At 38.6% G+C, this 21,515-nt stretch overlaps 1 protein-coding gene across 3 annotated transcripts in view; it reads right to left on the bottom strand.

Moving 5' to 3' along the window:
• Positions 1–10,450: 10,450 nt before the first annotated feature.
• Positions 10,451–21,515, bottom strand: part of LOC135775983 (protein spire homolog 2) — a 105,496-nt gene continuing 94,431 nt past the window's right edge. For all 3 annotated transcript variants that reach the window (XM_065286603.2, XM_065286604.2, XM_065286602.2), the window contains 5 exons: positions 20,241–20,357; positions 20,097–20,164; positions 19,994–20,021; positions 19,206–19,330; positions 10,451–10,745 (listed from right to left, as the gene is read on the bottom strand). In XM_065286603.2, coding sequence (XP_065142675.1) covers positions 10,577–10,745; positions 19,206–19,330; positions 19,994–20,021; positions 20,097–20,164; positions 20,241–20,357 — 507 coding nt within the window. In that variant the 3' untranslated portion in view covers positions 10,451–10,576. The remainder of the gene's footprint in view (positions 10,746–19,205; positions 19,331–19,993; positions 20,022–20,096; positions 20,165–20,240; positions 20,358–21,515) is intronic.

Genomic DNA, 21,515 nt, shown 5'->3' with positions numbered 1-21,515 from the left:
TGTGGACAGCACCCCAGTTGCACTGGCATATCAATTGCCGAGAGTTGTGGGCAGTATATCTGGGACTTGTACGCTTCGCTACGGAGCTGCGAGGGAAGGATGTACTAGTACGCACCGACAACACTGCGACCGTTGCGTATATCAACCGTCAAGGCGGTTTGCGCTCCCGTCACCTGTCGCATCTCGCTCGTCATCTCCTCCTTTGGAGTCAGAAGCATCTGAGGTCTCTTCGTGCCATTCACATTCCGGGCTCGCTCAATACAGCAGCGGACGCGCTTTCTCGAGCTGCGCGCCCCGGCGAATGGCGACTCCACCCCCAGACGGTCCAGCTAATTTGGAAGAAGTTCGGTCGTGCGCAGATAGACCTGTTTGCGTCGCCGGACGATACCCACTGTCGCCTATTTTATTCACTAACCGAGGGCAGCCTCGGCGTGGACGCATTGGCACACAGCTGGCCTCGGGGGATGCGCAAATACGCATTCCCCCCAGTGAGCTTAATCGCACAGACACTGTGCAAAGTCAGGCAGGACGAGGAGAGCCTTTTACTGATCGCCCCATATTGGACGAGCAAGAATTGGTTTCCAGAGTTAATGCTCCTCGCGACAGCCCCTCCCTGGCGTATTCCCCTGAGGAAGGACCTTCTTTCTCAAGGAGGGGGCACATTATGGCACCCGCGCCCCGACCTGTGGGATCTCCATGTGTGGTCGTTGAGCGCGCGCAAGGTTTAGGTGATTTACCGCAAGCGGTATCTAACACAATCAACGCGGCACGAGCTCCGTCCACAAGACGGGCTTACGCGTTTAAATGGAACCTTTTCGTCACCTGGTGCTCTTCGCAACGCGAGGACCCCAGAGAATGCCCTATTAACATCGTGCTTTTATATCTTCAACATAGGTTAGACGGTAGGCTGTCACCCTCCATCATTAAAGTTGATATCGCTGCTATTTCTGCTCATCACTCACTTATCAACGGCAGATCAGTTGGCCAGCATGATTTGGTTATTAGATTTTTAAGAGGCGCTCGTAGGCTAAACCCCTCGCGCCCTCCTTCTATTCCTCCCTGGGACCTGTCCATGGTGCTGAAAGCCCTTCAGGCCCCCCCGTTCGAGCCTTTGCAGTCTGCGAGTCTGAAGCTTTTATCAATGAAAGCTCTGACCCTGCTAGCATTGGCCTCAGTGAAGAGAGTAGGGGATTTACATGCATTCTCTGTTGACGATTCGTGCCTTCAGTTTGGTCCTGCTGCCTCAAGCGTAACATTGAGGCCCAGACCAGGCTACGTGCCCAAAGTTCCCACCACTCCTTTCAGAGATCAAGTGGTGAGCTTGCAAGCGCTGCCTCCGGAGGACGCAGACCCAACCATGGCTTTGTTGTGCCCCGTACGCGCACTGCGACTTTACGTGGATCGCACGCAAAGCCTCAGGACCTCAGACCAGCTCTTTGTTTGTTATGGTGGCCAGCAGAAAGGGAAAGCTGTCACTAAGCAGAGGATGTCTCATTGGATAGTTGATACTATCGCCCTGGCTTAAAATCTTCAGGGTATTCCTTGCCCCTTTAATTTGAGAGCGCACTCCACACGGAGTGTTGCCTCATCTTGGTCTTTAGCTCGTGGTTCCTCGCTAACAGACATCTGTAGAGCTGCTGGTTGGGCGACACCTAATACGTTCATTAGATTTTACAGTGTTCGTATCGAGCCTGTATCCTCTCGTGTTCTTTCCTCACCAGGGGGAGCACGGAGAACAGTCTCGCAGGTCGGCTTGCAGCCTCCAACTGATGCTTCATAACTGTGTCAGTATGGAAGGCCTTCAGAACAAAAATGCGTAATGGTTTGAATTGTTCTTCCTCCGCTGCCTTGGCAGCCTTTGTTGCGGAGCATTGGCTGTCAGCCTTTCACTAGCTGTATCCTCGCGAACCTACGTGTCTGGCTCGGGCTCCACATTGTGTCCCACCGGGTTCCTTTGTGAGTATTTTTCCGTGGGGTTAATCCTACCAGCCCAAGTTTCCCTTAGCAGAGCACTGCTTTGCTTACACAGCCACGGCTGTCTTTATTCCTCAACTACGGTTGACTTTCGCCCACCATTAGCCCTTAAGATGGGTGGTGGCTTCCGCAGCGTTCCTATCCCGCTCAGGTAGGGCGCTTCCCAGTCGCTGGCACTTCTGTGGGGTTAAAGGAACATCTAGTGCCCGGCCTTCTGCCCTAAAACCTATCTCCTCCTCCTTAAGTGGAACCGGAGGGCTTTACGCAGACACTGGAAGAGGTCAGCCCCTAGTGGCGTTTTGATAGGGATTCCCAATTCGTCGGTCACGACGTGACGTCGTAGTGACCGACTGAAAGGGAACGTCTCGGTTACGGATGTAACCCTCGTTCCCTGAAGGAGGGAACGGAGACATCACGTCCCGTCGCCACAGGTGCTGCCACCTGCTGTTACGGCCGGTCACACTTTCCGGCTTTCTCAGCGAAAAAGAAGCTAATTTCCCTATTTGCACCTGCTGCTTATATACGCACCTGGCGGGGCGGCGCCAGCATTATGCAAATATCTCAATGCCAAGTTCATTGGCGTTTTAGTAGTATTCGAAGCAGATTGGTCTCTCTAAGCGAGTTCCCAATTCGTCGGTCACGACGTGACGTCTCCGTTCCCTCCTTCAGGGAACGAGGGTTACATCCGTAACCGAGACGATTCACTACATCCTTGTGTCATTTACATAATTTGCACCTTTGTGACACAATTTAACATTTGCAAAATCACAAGGAATAGCATACTGTGATCATGTTTGCTAACATTAGAGCTTTAAATACAGTATATTTAAATATTAATAATGTAAATTAGGCTATATATTCTCCTGTAATTTACAGAGATGAGGGGTAACCAATTAGTAGATAGCGGACTGGATCCAGACCTTGGCTAAAACAAAGAGTACTTATGTATTTTTGTGATATGCCAGTGAAAGTTGTTTTCAGCTTTGACAGCTTTAAAAAAATTTTAGTCTAGGACTAGTCTAATCCCTGTCTGGGAAACCGCCCCATTATTGAGTAATCTTGTTATATTGACAACATGGCTAAACATTTTGACGGTGAACAATTACACAAGGACTTGCCATTTTCAATGCACTGACATGTTAATTGACGTAAAAATTTTCTTTTTCAAATTGTTCTGAGAAATGCATGCATTATTTTAAGAATGATTCAATAAATGCTCCAAAGCGACTGAGAAAAACACATCAGAACATAGTGACACGTAATTGTTTACTCTTGTTATATTCATAACAAGGCTAAACATTTTGACAAATTTTAAGAATGAAAAAGCGACTGTAATCTTTAGGCTCTAAATGACAGGTAACTTAAAAAGTTGTTGTGAAGGGACTGATGCAGTAGAATGTGCTGATGATTATTACTGTTTTTCGGAATTGCTAAAACACTAAACCCTATTTTGAATCAATTTCTCAGTGGCATAAACCCCTGTGTCAAATCATTCAGTCTTTTGGCAAAATCGTACAGTTTTTTTTCAATTGCTAACACCCATTTATCCAATCTGTCTCTAAACACAATTAGCACAACATCTGTCTGTTGTGATCATACCATTACAGTTTTTTATAATCACTATGACAATTTTTTAAATACTTTTAACAAATTTCCTAAACTCTTAACACACCAACATACCTACAACACACAACTGGCACAATTTCTTGCTCAAAATGTTACTTTCTTATTCAAAATCACACATTGTAAACTAAACTCTCACATTGTGTACCAAAACACTGCAAACATGTCTCAGAATCAACTACTGTAGTTATTCCAAATCACAAACACATGTTCCCTTCCAACACAAAGTCAATCATAACACAACGTCATAAAAAACACATCAGATGGAAAAACAGAAACTGCACCATTTTCTGTCCTTATACAATAGACCTTTTGCGAGCAGACATCATAGTTACGTCACTACAGGCTGTGTGCGGAATGTGGTGGCGGAAAAACAGTGGAATTTAATTTCACACAAGTGAAACGACCAATATCACTCACTAGAAAATGTCTTCTTGTGCTTTCGTACGGTGGCCGACAGGGGTCGCTGCACTGCAACGAAAGAAAACACATGCAAATAGAAAAAACACCAGCAAATCAAGAAAACATCTTCATCAGTTTGACAACACATACGCTGCAGATATTGCAACACATCCAAATACAGAAACGCGTTGCAAATATCACTACACGAACAAAAACAGAAACGCCTTCCAAATCTCACAACACGAACAATAACAGAAACACGCTGCAAATTTCTCAAAACACGACCAATAACAGAAACGCGCTGCATTAACAGAAACACGCTGTAAGTAGTTCAAACGACAACGGAAGTGTTTCAGGGGATCACAAAAAGTGATGCATCAGTCTGAGAAGTGTTTTCGGTTTACATTCAATTCGTCCGTGGAGCTTTTGTGAGTTTACATCAATCAAATGTAAGTTTTTCTTGTTTATTTTAATATACTAATTGCATATTTGTTTTTGCCTTTCCATTATTATTAGCCTATAGACTTAAATAATTTGACGAAATACATAATAAACTGTGAAACATTGTGTTAGCTGGCTTAGTTACACAAATGTCACTAGATAGTGTTCTAGGAGGACAATAAATACCACATTCTTCATTAAAACAAGTAAAAATAACGTGTGTGTGTGTGTGTGTGTGTGTACACGCGTTTCTATGTGAGGTTTTTGTGCTAATAATAGCTTATAGAACGTCTAACCAAACGTCGTGTGTGTTATTTTCAGGCAGCAAACATACTGTTTATAACTATATACAATAGTGTTAATTCAAGTTGTTTTTCATATTTATTAGTTTTATATTATCTCTTTTATTATGTCTCAAACTTGTTTAATTTATATCGTGTGCTATGTGTTTTACAAATAGTTTTCAAAGTCTTATGTCATGGGACCATAATGACATGAATTGTACATTAACTTTGCATGGTATAGGAACACTGAGAAAGTAGCTGTTCAGATTATTCAGTAAATGTTTTGTTCATTTTTACAATGATTATGTCTCCAGCCTTCTGCTATAGGCCTATTCTCTGGGCTGGTAAATGAGATTTAACATAATTATTCTGAATTTTGTCTTTTTATTCTTCTAGTAAAGCTAAAAGACCTGTTATTACATTGAGAGCACCCTGACCAGATGCATAGTGTGATATGGTAGCACCATAGAAATGAACTGCAAGAGCCTGTAGAGAGGGAGACAGACTACTGAGAGGAACACCACTGCCTTCCTGCAGGTCTACCAGTACATTTGGTACACAAACATTAGTTCAATACTGCAGTTTTTGATACACATAGTCATAGCCTATTGTTTAGAGGGTTGGACTTGTAACCCGAAAGTTGCTAGTTTGACTTTCCGTCTCTGCAGGCACGTTGCAACTGTGATGTCCTTGAACAAGGCACCTTAAGCCCAATTGCTCCCCGGGCACTGAAGGAATAGCTGCCCACTGCTCCGTGTGTTTTCACCACTTACTGGGATGGGTTAAATGCAGAGGTCAAATTTTGAGTATGGGTTGCATACTTGGCAAGCATGTCACACTTACACTGCACAGACAACATTATATTGTATAACAGGTTTTCTTTCTACTTTATTATTTTAATGACAATCACAGTTTAATGTAATGTGGCAATAAAAAGGAAGAATGTCATTGTACAGGTATCTATACATATGAAAATAAAGCCTTTAAACTTCAAATGCATTTTTCATTTGCATATTCAAGAGAGAATATTTAAAATAATTTCTTTAATTCCTTTTAAAACACGCTTTCATTTTAGGGAAGAAAAGGAAACAGCAAGATTTATAATCTAAAAATGTAATTAATGTGATAAAAATAGAAAATAACAACCTACCAAGGATGATAGAAAAGAAACAGTTTTGTTACTGTATTTGCATATAGCCATGGTATTTGTAGTAAACAAATAGGCAACCAATCAGCTTTAGTGCAAGTTTATTTGCAGCATTGTCCTTTACGAGAAGTTCTAAGCAGGAACTAAAAAGAAGTATAAACATTGTAAGATGTTATAGTAACTGTATTATTCATTCAAATAAAAGTCATACAGAACATGTCAAAGTGATAAGATTGATGTTCTGGTTGTAGTAAACTTCACTATATTTAAGGTTTAGCTGGTTGAGGTGGCCAAATATGGACCAGATTCCAGTAAGAAAATCAGGAGAGGAGTCTTTGAAAAAGATGTTTAAAGGATAATTCCAGTATTTAACACTTTGGGTCTCATTTCTGGTTTGTTTTGGATGGACAACAGTGATGGACACAGAAATTTTGACAATGGGTCGTGTCTTGAGTTTTTGACTCGTTAAGAAGCATCTCTTGACTGCTTCAGAATGGAAGTCAATGGCCATGCACAAACATGTCATTAAAACAACACTTAACTTTCATTTTCAAAACTGTGCTACTCACCGAGTGGTGCGTGGTGTTCGTTGATGATTAAAAACAAGTTGTGTAGCGAAATACAGTTTCTGTCGTGTTTTATTTGGCATTTTGTAAAATTCCATTGACTTCGCTTGGAAGACTCATTGCTCGCTGATATATTACTCCGCCGCCGGGAAACAGAAAAGGGTCCGTTTACAATGTGGTTGTAGTTTTTTCGCTCGGTTTCTCTCAGAAGAAATTTTTCCCATATTTGTAGGGCTGGACCAGAATATTCGTTCTGTGGGTTGACATTCGATTTTCAGTTTTGAGATTCAAATATATATATATAAATATTTTACAGAGCTTTTGCCAAGCAGGAAGTGCGCTTCACGCTCCCCCTCTATAGGTGGTGCAGAGAGACCAACATCCATAGCCAACAGACACCAAACGCCATCAGTGGAAGAGATCGCCTCGAACGGAAAGCGCGTTTCCTGCTTTGGCATTCACGCTAATAGTGTTGTAAATAACGTTCAGTTTCTTGCAAAAACTGATTAATTTTCTTCACAAGACGTCAATATGTCACACAGAGTTATGGAGGATTACTGTTGTATTGGATATATATGCTTTAGCTCTTAAAGTGTGCGGATCGGTTGACTTGCATGACGGAGCACTGGGGTTTCTGCAAAATATCTTCTTTATTGTTCTGCTGATGAAAAACATATTGGATGGTGTAAGTGTTATAAATAAACTTGATTTTGAAAGTATGCTAGAGAAGTCTTCTCAGGCAAGGCATCTTGAGAATAAACTTTTGCCATGTATTATCCACCCCTGACAGTGTTCAGTTGTGATGTCTGTGCATGCACCATACAGTACAGTACAGTACAGTACATTACATCCAGGAGGGAAACCAATTTTCTTTCTCGTGCAGGCATTTATCTTACTTTTTTGTGTTGCCCTATATTGTTCCCTTTTCACACAAGATCGACCCAAAGAGGTCATCTTTATTGTATTGTTTTACCATATGGTGATGTGATTTCCTAGATGAGAATCAGCTGTGATTTAAATTTTTCATAGGTTCAATCAGCTGTTTGTCATTCCCAATGGAATAAAATGAAGGGGATATATTTGTGCTTCAATTCATCATACAGTATGAACAGAAGACTTTAGATTTGGCACATAATGTTATCTGTTTTGACATGATGTGTTTAAGCATTTGTAAATTAGACATTAAAAATCTATTGTTTTGGTCTTGCTTGAGCTTGAGTGTTAAAGAAGTTAAAGTATTTTAAAATTATGTTAATTGTATGCATTTTTTGTAAAAAAAAAAAAAAAAACAGGCTAAAGCACGCATATCAATCTAAATTGGTTGCTCGAAAAAAAAAGTAAGTGTGTAATAATGCAAAGTCGGCAATACCAAAGCTCCAAAAGTATCAAAACATATTTATTATTTAAAAACGAGTGCATGGCATCAAGGTAACGTTTGAGCACCCAGGCTCTTCATCAAATTAACACAGCTGCTATACCACTATTTTTAGACATACCCCAATGGAATTAAGTGTCACATGATCATACAACAATCACAAAAATTACAATATCACAAGATAGAATTATCAACAAAATGATTAAAAAAATAAAGCAAACAACTAGAATATCCACAACATTTTTTTCGGTAACCGGCATAAATATTTAAATTGCGTACATATTTACAATTGATATTGTTTGTGGCTATCAGATGTAAACAATCAGACTTTGTAAACTGAAAAACTAAGCGGAGGAAGAAGATCCCCAGTTTAAGAATGTTAAAAATTTGTTGTTTTATTTTTATTGAAATTTTTTGAATGAAAACTTTAAAAGCCTTTTTCTTTCAGTCATAGAAGTACAAATAGCAGGCTTTGAACTAGTGTAAATGTATTGATATCCTACATAATCAAATGTAATCTCATAAAATAATTAGCAAATATGCAAGAAAAGGTTTGTACTCTAAAAATACAAACAAGAGATAAAGGATTTTTAAAAAGTGTGCAGAGCCGAAGAGTTTCAGCACTAGAACAGCGCCATGGGATTTTTTACAAAGCATTACTTAAAATGTTTCTCATCTTACCATATCCACAGGTACAGTGCCATCATGTACAATAAATCCGTAAGGTACACTGTAAAAAGATTCCGTAGAAATTACAGTATTACTGGCAGCTGATTGCCAGTAACTTACTGTATATTTAAATTTATGTTAATTACCCGCAACAGTTTGTTTAGAGTTAAATGAAAATTAAACATTAGCAAGTCTTTATCTTTAAAGAATAAAACTAAAATAACAGCATTAAGCAAAGCATTCTGGGAAACAAAATCTAAAGGAAAAAAGCTGAAAATGGGGTAACACTTTATTTCGATAGTCCACTTCAGACATTTTACTAACTATAAGTAACTTTGCAACTACTTATCAACTACCAGTCTTTAGAGAATTAGTAAACTGCCTGCTTAATATCTACTAACACTTTGTGATATCTCAACAGACATTCAATAGTGGAATAAGTTGACTTGCACCTTCAAAGATACTTATAGACAAACCCAAACCTCTTCCCTAACCCCAACCCTTACAGTCTACTAATACACTAATGACAGTTAGTTTACGTATAGTTGCAAATTATTGAAAGTTAGTTAATATGTTGTTGCAAAGTTATTTATACTAAAGTGGACTATCAAAATAAAGTGTAACCGAAAAAGGTTGATGCGGATTTTTTGGTTCCCGGAATGCTTTGTATGAGGCTGTTATTTTATGGTTTTATTCTGTAAAGACAACGACTTGTTAATGTTGAATGTTCATTTAACTTTGGATTTAAATTTGTTATTTACTGGCAACAGTTTGTTCACAGTAAGTTACTGGCAACCAGCTGCCAGTAATACTGTAATTTCTACGGAATCTTTTTACAGTGTAGCATTTAAAAACACAAAACAACAAACAACATATTGCGCCATTGACTTTACACTTTAGAGCAGGTTTTTGTTGGTCAATGGCGTAGTCTATTTTAGTTGCCTCAAAATAGCAACGCGCTAACAATGTGCCTGAACACCTCGTTTTCAGAACAGAACGCCATTGGGCACAAAAGGGGGCACAAATGCATTTGCTATTTAAACAACATGGCGCTACACGTGAAAATGATAATTGCGCAGGGTGGAATCTAGCAAAAAACACTTGCGTTGCGCCGCATTGCACCCCATTTATTAAACAGAAACACTGATGCATTGAACACCCTGTTGTGATGACGCAAGAGTTGCAACTATGGTAGCTGAGAAGGCCAAGCTTTTTGTTATTTTTTTTTATGTTTCTGGAGCCTGATGAAATCATTATAAATACATGTTTAATACTGTAAAATACGCTCAATGTTACAGTCGCTGGACTTGCTATCCAGAATGAAAGACTACATTCCATTAAACCCATTGTGCCAGCAGTTTTTTTTAGTACCGCATTATTTACATGTTGCTGTTGATCTGACACACCCACCAAACAAGAGAAAACGCATCTCAAGCCCTGTTGACAACATTTCGTTCCCGGAAATTGTGGCTAAACGTTGCGCACCGGTTTGATTGGACATGATCAGGGGCACGTTCAAGTTCAATTTAATTTACCACAGATGGACTCCAATTGAGGTGTCAAAACATCTCAGCAATAATTAAGAGAAATGGGAGGCACCCGAGATCAATGTCAAGTGTTGTTGCAAAGGGTCTCAGGCACTTTCCCACACATAAAGTACACTGATATTTTCAAAACCGTACCTTTTTCTATGCGGTTTGGCCGTTCATTAACATGCAATCGCACAGTTGACTGAAACCAAACTTTAATAAATACTCCTGCCAGTGTTGTCGTGTAGCCGGAGAAACTAGTGTTTTTTAGGCCTGTGACATGCTGAGGAGAAACTGCAATAGCTTCTGATTGGCAAACTAGGCATTACAGTTAAATATCACAGTCACTTGGTTTGGCATGAAAGAAACATGCAGATTTCTTATTAAAATTTGTAATTTTTTTATTTAATTTACAAATGTAAAAAATCCTAAAACTTGTTTCCAGAACAGTGAAAAATGAAAACATTTAGAAACAGCGTGCCATACTATGAACAACCAACACAACATAAAAAAACACTGCTGACACGCAGCTGAACAAACACATAAGTGCTGAGAAATTAAAATGGTCATATCTCCTGAGTGTCTTTGATTTGATAACTAGACAGTACACTGTCACACGCCTCCGATAAAAGCTTCTGACAGCTCACACAAATGTCCTGACTGTACCAGTCTCGCATAGCCAGACTATGAACAGATGTTGAGCTAGGCGTACAAGACACCAAAACCAGAGGGATCCTGTAACAAAGCAGACCATATGTAAGTGATCATCAATAAGTTGACGGATAAAAAAAATTATTTTCTTTTCTTGTTACTTGATTTCTCAGGACAAACAAACTTGAAAATAATTTCAGCATTTGTCAATAAGCACTACCATGTTCAATTATAATGCATTGTTTAAATTAAGTGAACAGCTTCAATTCACCTTTTTTTGAGTGGGTTTAAAATATAATAATTTGTCTGATTTTGTAATTATTAATTTTCCCATTTTCCGTTATTTATTTTATCATGTAAAGCCACTTTAAAACAATGTTTGTAAAAAAGCACTATACATTTTTTTTAATGATTGTTATTTCAAGCTCTTTTGATGGTGTTCTAAAAACACCAGTACAGGCGAGTACAGTTTTCATCAGCTAAAGATTTTTTTGTGATTTATGGTCTTCTACATAAAATGTTCCTTGAATTGTGTATGATTTTTTGAAAAATCAGCTAAAAGCCGAAAGTCATATACAGGTAGGCATAAAGGCATGGGCATCGGAACCATTATATGTGGGTGGGACAAGACCCACCCACTTTTTAAGACCTACTGGACCCACTCACTTTTTTTCTAATTTAGGGCATATGCCTGTTCACTTGTCAGAGAGCCAGCAGTCAAATCCATTCCACTATAACAGGGGTAGGCAACATCGGAAAATGGGGGCGGGATGTGGGTGAAGCTGAAGTGGCTGGTTGCTGAATCCACATCCGCCTAGTTCGATTCTAGTGGCAGCAGTTGCGGTTCACCAGTCACTCAAATGGCCAAGCCCTTAATTAAGCAGAACTTTCACGCTTAATCTAATTTAAACCGATGAGTTACAAAAAAAGGCTGTAATCATAATTTTCTACTGTTAAGTTTGCCGTTTTAACATGGAGGTCTATGGGCATTGACTGCCTTTTGAAGACAGCCTCTAGAGCAGGGGTAGGGAACTCTGGTCCTGGAGGGCCACTGTCCTGCAGAGTTTTGTTACAACCCTAATTAAACACACCTGAAAAAACTAATTAAAGTCTTCAGGGTTACTTGGAAATGAAATTCAGGTGTGTTTGATTAGGGTTGGAACTAAACGCTGCAGGACACTGGCCCTCCAGGACCAGGGTTCCCCACTCCTGCTCTAGAGGACAGTCGATGAATTGCAGATTAAGTCACTTCCCTTTTGGCTTCAGAGAGATCAGAAGGTTGCCCCTTGAATTTAACCCTTGTGCATTGTTAAAATTAACTACGCTTTCGGGTTGTACGTCGATTAGTCTCAGCCACAGACATGACGCCCACAGACTGTTGGCTAAATGTCTGATGTTTTTTATACACTTTTCTGAAAACCCTGTGGGAATGTCTAAAGTCAAAATGTCTAATGTTAGAAATAAACCAGATTTCACGGAGATGCGAGTGTCGGGATTAGTTTCGGTCCCTGGAAAACAAAGCTCTGACGTTCCATTGAGGAAGAGAATGAGTCGTGTTCATGTGGATGGTAATGACCAGTTATCATGATCAGCTAAACATTGGATTCTCAAAAATATGCAAAGTTTGCTGCATAGACTCTCTAAAAGAAGTCCAAGAGTTTTGCTTGAGGCAGTTAGTTGAGTCAAAAAAGTTTGGTTCTCCTGAATTGCTTGTAGGCATACAAAGTGAAGAGATATGTTTCAAACAGACGTTTAACGGGAGAGTCGCATTGGTGTTCCTGTTGATGAATGCACAACGTTGTGCTATGGTGAGTAATGTTGTTTATAGATGCTATTCAGTTGGCTGACTTGTTACTTATTAACACAGTTTAAGAGTTGTAGTCCTCATGCTAAACATTAGCAAAGTGTCAAAAAAGCAGTTGAGCTTGTAACAGAGTATTTCTGAGCCAAACTCACGCCTCCTTTTTCCTACAAGTTTCGGAAAGTGTTTTTCAAATGGGGGGTATCCGTTACGACTGATTGACCCCATATTCCTTTTATGGGCCTTTACCCCCAGAAAAGCACGCCCTGCACGTCAAGTGAGAGCGCGAACGCGCATTAGCATTGCTCTGTCGAATAGAAGTCACCAGTATCATTGCACAGCACGCAACGACTTTGTTTTAGCAACATAGTTTGACAAAAGAAGTGTGTTTTTGGATGTAAGGAGAAATGAACCTTATTTAGCTTTCCCTGTCGTAAGACAACAGTGGATGCAGTTCATTTTTCCCGGACAGCAACGTAATTGCGAATGAGTTTGTTTGTTCCCTGGCTGCATTTCAGAGAGGACTGCTATACAAACAAGGCTCAGTTTGACGCCAGATTATCCACTTTTTTACAACTATTGGAGTGGTCAAAACTTTTAAAGGACCCCGTTTAAGAGTCACAACCACAGGCGTAAGTAATTCAAAATCTCACGTGTTTTGTTTGCAATCGTGCATACGTGCATGTAATGTAAACAACAACAACAACAGCACTTTGTACTGCATTTACAACATTTACACCTTTTAAAACGGGCAAATGCAGTTAAAAACTGGATTATGTTGCTTTTTTATTAAAATAGCGGATAAACAAGCAAGGATTAATTACCTGATAGAGACGTCCTGGTGTAATCGTTGCTGCTATTGTTCATCCATTACTGACTAAGTATCCGATTCTGGATCATATTTATAATATAAGGCTGGTTATTTAAAAAAAAAAACGTTTTTTTTTTAAGTTTGATTTTCCATCCATGTCGGCTGTAAATCCAAAAGTAGTATCCGAAGCTGCGCATACTCGTAACTCTTCAGCTCCGCCTACCGCACGCCTTCAAGTGTTCGACCTTTTACGCCAAAATACGGAATACGTTGTTTTTTCTTTTATAAATCTGACTAAACGAAAGACTCTTTGGACATATGATGAAATACTAATACAAGCAAGATTAACATTACGTTGGCAAAAACATCTTGTGTTATGTCAGCTTTAAATCAACCTCAGTTCTGATCAAAACTACCAAACGTTTACAAAAATTCCATGATTTTATCCCCAACAACCCATATACATGCAAACTGGTCAGGGGTGAAAAGGTGAGAAGAGTGCGTGAAGAGGGAAATGGCCATTTCATAGCGAAACAATTGTGCATAGCTTCCATAAAGAATGAAATGGCCCAAAACAAGAGATTTAAATTGGAAAAATTAGTCAATTTGTTGTCAGTTTTCTGTTTCATCACAAGGTTCCCCTTAATCTGCACCAACCAACCACGGCACTGCCATTTAGTGCAGAGATTAGTTCGTTTGAATTTTAAAGGACACACCAAAAACGGCATATTTTTGCTCCTACACCTACAAAGTGGCAATTTTAACATGCTATAAATTATCTATATGGTATTTTGAGAAAGGAGCAAGAACTTCACATACGAGTCATTCCGTGTCAAATCAGACAAAATCCAGGAAAATTGTTGCAGCACCGACTCAGATTTTCCTCAGAATTGGTCTACACAATGTTTAGGTTCCACATATAAAATATTTTTGTTTAATTCTATTGTTTTCATAGTCTTTTTGTTCTTGATTATTTACACTCTCTAAAAGGCCTTATCTTGGAGGCCATGTTTGGACATTTAAATCTTAAAAAGGTATTATTCTTAGCATGACCAAACTTTGTAGAATGGAAGACAAACATGTTCTGAGTACGATTCAATCATTAAATGTTTGTACTACAGTTTCATTGGTTTTATAGAAGTCTGTAGTTTCAGAAGAAACAAGCAAAAGAAAATATGAAATCGTATTACATCACCCCCTTTAATGTACACGTGAGGGGGTGATTGAATGACAGGTGTCGGTGATAATCATCATGTCTCGTGATCAGTTGCTGTTGGTTCGACTTTGTGCAGCGGTGCTGGAACCGACTGGTGGATCACATCAAAGTACCGCAAGAGCATTTTGATAGCAGTCTCCTCTGTGTAGGCTTGTTTGAGATGAGCAAATTCTGCGCAGAATCGATCATCGCGAGATGCATGCTGGTAAGAAAAGTGTCCGAGTTACATCTGACTTGCTCTGATGTCACGCTGACGTGTGCTAAAAAACTCTTGCGATGGGAGGCGGGCTCATCAGATTCTGCAGTCGGGCGGAGTGTCTCTCTATCGAATGCGTTGACCAAAAGCACAATGGGAAAATACTTGCCGATGACACAGCTTAATGCTCATTGGCCTGGGGATGTCAGCTGATGACTTCTTAATTCTAAAAACACTTCCTGTAATAGTTTTTATATTTATTCAACTTGTTCTTGACTTGTGACATTTATATTTTTATGAATTCCTTTAAACTTTTGTATTGGTGATTAATTATTTGTACTGTGAGCCGTTTATATTATTTCACACAACAGAAAACAATTTGAATTACCGTTAGACTTAGATTTATACATCCCAACATTTACAAAGTAAACTAATTTTGGTTACTAAAAGTTTTTTGTAACTAAAGTTTTGTTCAGATCTCTGCAATGAGTGTCCTCTCCTGTTAGATACAATAATGTCACCAAGATGGTTCATTTGTATGTCACGTCAGGTTTGCTTTCCAGCGTCTGAACTTGCTGCTTCTCCCATGTCGATTCGAAGGCAGAGACTGAATGAATAGATTGCTGTAACATTAGTTGTAATTGGTGAGGTACATAGAGCTCACGTAGCCTATAAGTGGCGGGTAAAGTCTGTGCATGTTTTATAAACACATCGGGGCTACATTCACGCACGGGGCTCTGACAAGTTACAACACAATGGACTCTATGCACGCTTAACTTCCGCGTTTGACTCAAGGCTGCTCTTCAGTTTCCGGTACGGGAGATTTAAAGCGGAGTGACGGCAGAATCGCTAAATTTACTCGTTGTTTGCTGGATTTACCCAAATTGTGACCAGTCACGGAAAGTAGGGACACAAGTCGGATCTGGGCATTTTGAGTTATTCACAGATTCTGAAAGTGCAGTTTCTAAGCTTTCCAACGATGTGTAACACATGGAAATCTGATAAGATTTGGAGAAGTTGTGGCCATTTGAATATAGGAACTCAGAAATACTCAAACCGAGAAAATCGACACGAAAGGGACTCTTCTTTTCAGCTGGGGGAGACAATAGGGCTCATTTACATCTCATTTAGCTAAGCCATGCCCCCTGTAAAACCCTTTTTGAGATGTTCTAGCATCATATGTAGTATTTTATGACCAAATGACAACCCGCAAAAATAAACATGACTCTTTTACCTTTGTGGGGATCACAAGTCGAATCCAGTCTGTTTCAGATTATACAATGACCATATTTGTCCACAAATGCGTATAATCCGTGAAATATAGATTGTTTACATCAGATTTCGCATGAATGTCTGGTAATACAATATAATATATAATCTGAAGACTATTTAAATCGTAACATGTAAGGGTATATGAGCTTACAGTCCGTTAAACACATGAACCCGCCTTCAAAGTTTGTATTTAAAATAGGGAAGTAGTATAATAGATCATCCAAACAGCGCCGTCGAAAACGTGACATCCTTTAGAGAGGTTACCAATCCATCAGCTCGTTCCTCCATCAGCCAATGACTTCATGGAAAATATTGATAGACAAAACATGTAGCCAATTATATGAAGAATACAACGATATCTGTGTAACTTCTGTGTGTATGGACTCATGCTGCGCTGCAAGAACTGACATACAGATGACGTCAAAGTACCGCGAGAACGAGTCGAAATTAAACTACTCCGTAAGATTTCTTGAAGTGCTCTCGCGGTACTTTGACGTCTTCCGACTGCGGCGCCGCATAAAGTCAGTGACGCGGCTGACGTACGATGCGGCTGACTGTTATTTGTTCCGCCCCAGCTTCTTTTATTTTTCTTTTGTTTTGTGCGCCCGAGCTTTACAGTCTGGGGAGACGCAGGCTATAAGTTTGAAAAAAAAAAAAAAAACTTAGCAAACATATCTGAGGAACAGGGCAGCGCGTCACTACAGTCACGTGACTTCACGCTCGAGCGTCACAAATTTCGGAAAAAAAAACTTTGTTTCTCATTTTCTCGAAACTTGTGCTGCCGACTTGAGTCCCTGGTTTCCGTGACGGGTCACAATTTACAATCTGTGATGTGTGAAGAATTGTCCAGATGTGCAAACTCGAGAAAGGTTGCAAGTCGTCTTATCTCTGTAATCATTATGATATGTTCATCATACTAGCAGAGCTTACATTGTGCTGTTTTTATGATTCAGGATTAATGTCTTTGTAATGTTATCTTAAAGTGTCAGGTAAATTAAAAGACGTAAATGAAATCTCACTGCTATATGAGGAAAAAGCAACACGAACTGCAGCAGGACTTATATTAAATGTGACGTTTAATACCTTTTTTTGTATATTCACGTCGATTGTCAAAACATTTTTACTTGGATATTTTTTAGTTATATCTTGGAACTTTATAGGATATAAATAACAACGCAAAAAGAACTATTGACTATGGTAAAGTCCATTTAAGAAATCTATTCCATTATTTGTTTATTTCTTGTGCTGTTTGTTTATTTTAATACCCCGTGTATTTAGTTTGTTGTGTGTGTGTTTTATTTTTCTCTGAAGTTATTCTTGTTGTCATTGATATGAATTTTCTATTTGTCTTTTGCATTTGTTATTAATAAAGCATAAATGCGCAAAATACACGTTTTTTACTGTTCTAACATTTTGCTTGTATAACCACAGATGTTATCTTCGCTAGTACTGATGATAACAATTATACAAAATTCATAAGTATATCAACAACAGATGAATAGCACTGTTATCAGTGCAATTTCTATCTAAAACTAGTGTTAATGCAGATACAGGGAAGCAGTGTAGAAGTTGTCATGCTTGAGTCTAATGCTGTAAACACTATGACACACACCAGTGGTGGCTAGAAGTTCGGTTCTCCCGTCTATAAAAATATACTTTCATACGTTTAAATGTCATTATGGTATTAAATGTGAAGTATAAGTTATTTCTATGTAAATTAAACAACCATCAACAAAATTTGCAGTGTTATTTTGGCTATTTTGGCAACCAACGTTCCTGAATATCATTGAGCTCTATGACTGGCGGAAGTAGTCCAGCATCCTGAGATTTCACCGGAAATAAGTCAAGCACCGCCGTGCATAGAGTCCATTTAATATGCATCTGCGCCTGATACACTCTTAGAAAGTATGTGTTAATTTTTTACACATCTTTGTGCGTTAAGCTTTTAACACATTATGTGTCATTTTAACATGTGTCATTTTGTGTTGATTTTGAATTTGTGTTAAAAGTAATGGTGAATTTCGCCGAAAGGTGAGGAGTTTGCATACCTACATAAGGGTTAAACTCAATTTCGTGTTTTCGAAAATTTCATTACGATTGCCTGCTGCACACAGGGCCACGACAGAACAAGGTAAACAAAAAGTTTTTGGACTAAAAAACAATTGTTAAAAGGCACCAGAATACAAGAAAATTGCATCTACTCTAGTAAATGTTTTGGACCCACCCACATTTTTTTGCTTTGATGCCCATGCATAAAGGTGAGAAAATAGAAAAATAATGATTGCTTTTATTGTATATGGTAAACATTTGTATTTAATATGGTAATACCGTAAAACTTCAAATAATAGCCCGGGCTTTTATTTCCCCAAACCTATCATCACACCAGGCGTCTAAAAGAGACAGGCGTCTATAAGAGACAGGCTTTTAATTTAATTGTTCCAGCATGACAGCAGGAGGTTACCACATATTACGTTTTATTTTTAATTTGAATGTGTTTAACAAATTAGTTTGTGTAATAACAACAGTCTTAAATTATTGGCAGTATAAATATAGCAAACAAGGATATGTTTTTTTTATTGGTTGTTGCGTGAAATCTTACCCAGATACAACAGTGCTATTTTCTGATTGGCTATTGTGTAGCCTCTTTCTCTTTTTTTTGTATTGGCTCGCTCGACAAGAACTCTAGGGAAGACGGGCTTGATAGAGAGAGAGAGCAGTGCGGCCAGATACATTTTGGCGCTGCAGCATATTAAATATGATAAATAGTGTTTCCGCGCGAGAAATACAATGTGTGGTGGGAGTGCATGCATGACAAAAGACTGAAAGCCCGGCTATTATCAGCGGCCTCAAAACACTACCGGCCCACAGGGAAAAGTCCCGACTCCCGATTGCCTCTTCGCTACTGTCATCATCACCTCAATCCTGGCGACGAAGCTCGTTGTGTTGTCATAGTGATGAGTAACGGAACGACTGCGTCTGTCACGTGACATCTACAGGTAATCAAAACTTTAGCGTGTGTAATCTGCACCATAGAACTGTCTTAAACAGACTATCTGACGGGTTTTAGAAGATTAAATACAACCCGAAACTAAAAAATAGACCAGGCCTTTATTTGAGACAGGCGTTTATTTACCCAAACCTGTCGTCACACCAGGCGTCTAAAAGAGACAGGCGTCTATTTGGGACTCGGCTATTATTTGAAGTTTTACGGTAGGTCTAGTTGTGTTTAACTAACATTGGCTACTTACCAGGCTGAATCCCAAGACCAGCGTTCAGTCCAAAAATTTATCTGGCTTTGCTCACCATCTTTCATCACAATTTGCTTAAAAAATCGTAGTGGAAGGTTCACACACCATTTGGAGGGTACACACATCTTCATTGCAGGAAGAGAGAGACCAATTAAACAGAAGGCAACAACCCTAATCAGAACCTCCCTATACGCAGGGTAGCAAGCTGTGTATGTCCCTGAACCACTAGGGGCCCCTTGCTTTTAAAGGATTAGTCCATTTTCTTAAAAAATAAATCCAGATAAAATGACTCACCACCATGTCATCCAAAATATTGATGTCTTTCTTTGTTAAGTCGAGAACAAATTATGTTTTTTTAAGGAAAATATTCCAGGATTTTTCTCATTTTAATGGACTTTAATGGACCCCAACACTTAACAGTTTTTCAACAGAGTTTCAAAGGACTCTAAACAATCCCAAAGAGGCATAAGGGTCTTATCTAGCGAACGATTGTCATTTTTGACAAAAAACAACTATCTCTGGACCTGTGATGTGCCAGCGCGTCCTCACCCAATATGTCATCACATGATGTATGCGAAACTATGCCCCATGATATAATACAAAGTTTTTACTTAAATGTAGCTATAAACAAAAGGTTAACTAAAGACAGTGAAGAAGTTTTTATGAAATCGTTGACAGGCCCCCCCTCACAAAGTGGCTCAGGGCCCCCAGAATTCTAGGGTCGGCTCTGACCATAATCTACAACATCTTCACAAACAAATAGTAGGTTCATAAAAACTTTAGCCTACCTCTACACAACACCCAGGACATATAACCCTGCAGAGATGTGAAAAAACAGCATGTCACCTTAAGAAAGCAAGTTTATCAAACTGACAAATAGTGAATGCTTACCTACTACACAAAGAGCAGACGTTATGCCATGTGAAATACAGGCTTCTCGTTACACAACATGAACAAACCTACAGTAATAAAAAATTAGGCACTTTATGCTACTTGCTTCCATTTATTAAATTAAAGGAATACCGTAGCTCTCACCCGCCAGTTCCTGTCTTCATCACACATCATATTTTTCATGTCTCCTTTGAAAGAACTTAGCTTTTTCTTCACATCAACAATAGTGTTGAGAACTGCCCCCTTTTGACTCCCCTTAACCTGCAAATGAAACATCAACAGTATAGAAAATACAATGAGAACCTAAACGTTGAAAACTCAAGAAATATTTAAGAGATTATCAATATTAATGTTTTAAGGCACACCAAGAAAACTAGTAATAGTGGTAGTGGTAGTGGTAGCGGTAGTAGAGGTAGTGGTGGTGGTGGTGGTGGTGGTGGTAGTAGTAGTAGTACTTTATTGTTCAGCCAAAGCTGAAAATTGATCTTTGGTCTCGCCATACAATCACAAAACAATTAACAATATGTCTGTCCGGAAACAAGACATTGGCGTGATGGTATGATGCAAAGTTTTTGGTAACTAATGCCACTCCGTATACACCCTATCAGCAGGCCAATTTGGCACCCATGTTTACTTTATTCTGCAAAAAAGCACTGAAAAACATCTGCTGTAGTTATACAGCTCTTTGCCAGTAACTTTAAATGTTATGTTATTTACTGGCAACAGTTTTTTCAAAGTTATATAAACATTAACAAGTCTTTGTCTTTACAGAATAAAACTATAAAATAACAGCCACATGCGAAGCATTCTTCACTGTAAAAATAATTTGTCCAATCAACTCACTCAAATCAACTTTACAAGTCATTTTAACTTAATATTACTTATCTGGACTAGAGATGAGTTGTTATAAAATAAAGTTGACATTTTAGCTACATTTTAAGTTTATATTATTTAAGTTTATATATACACAAAATTAGAAGTTATAACAACTCATCTCTAGTCCAGATAAATAATATTAAGTTAAAATGACTTGTAAAGTTGATTTGAGTTGATGAGTTGATTGAACAAAAACAAGTCATTTTAACTTATTTATCTTGACACAAGATGAGTTGTTATTACTTATAAAATAAAGTTGACACATTTTAGCTATATTTTATAAGTTATGAGTAATAACAATTCATCTTGTGTCAAGATAAGTTAAAATAACTTGTTTTTGTTCAATCAACTTGGATTTACATGGCAGCAAAGAATTTTTAACTGTGTGTGTTGCCAGTAAATAACAAATTTAAATCTATAGTAAGTTATTATTATTATTATTATAATAATAAGTAAAATATTATATTGTAATTTCTAAAGACAATTTTAACTGTGAGTGAATCGGATCAAAATGGGATAAAGTATACAACTATACTTTAACAA

This window comes from Paramisgurnus dabryanus, chromosome 21 (assembly GCF_030506205.2).
Source record: "Paramisgurnus dabryanus chromosome 21, PD_genome_1.1, whole genome shotgun sequence".
Lineage (NCBI taxonomy): Eukaryota > Metazoa > Chordata > Actinopteri > Cypriniformes > Cobitidae > Paramisgurnus > Paramisgurnus dabryanus.
Note: the sequence above shows the minus strand (reverse complement) of the source record. Positions and strands in the feature narration are given on the sequence as shown.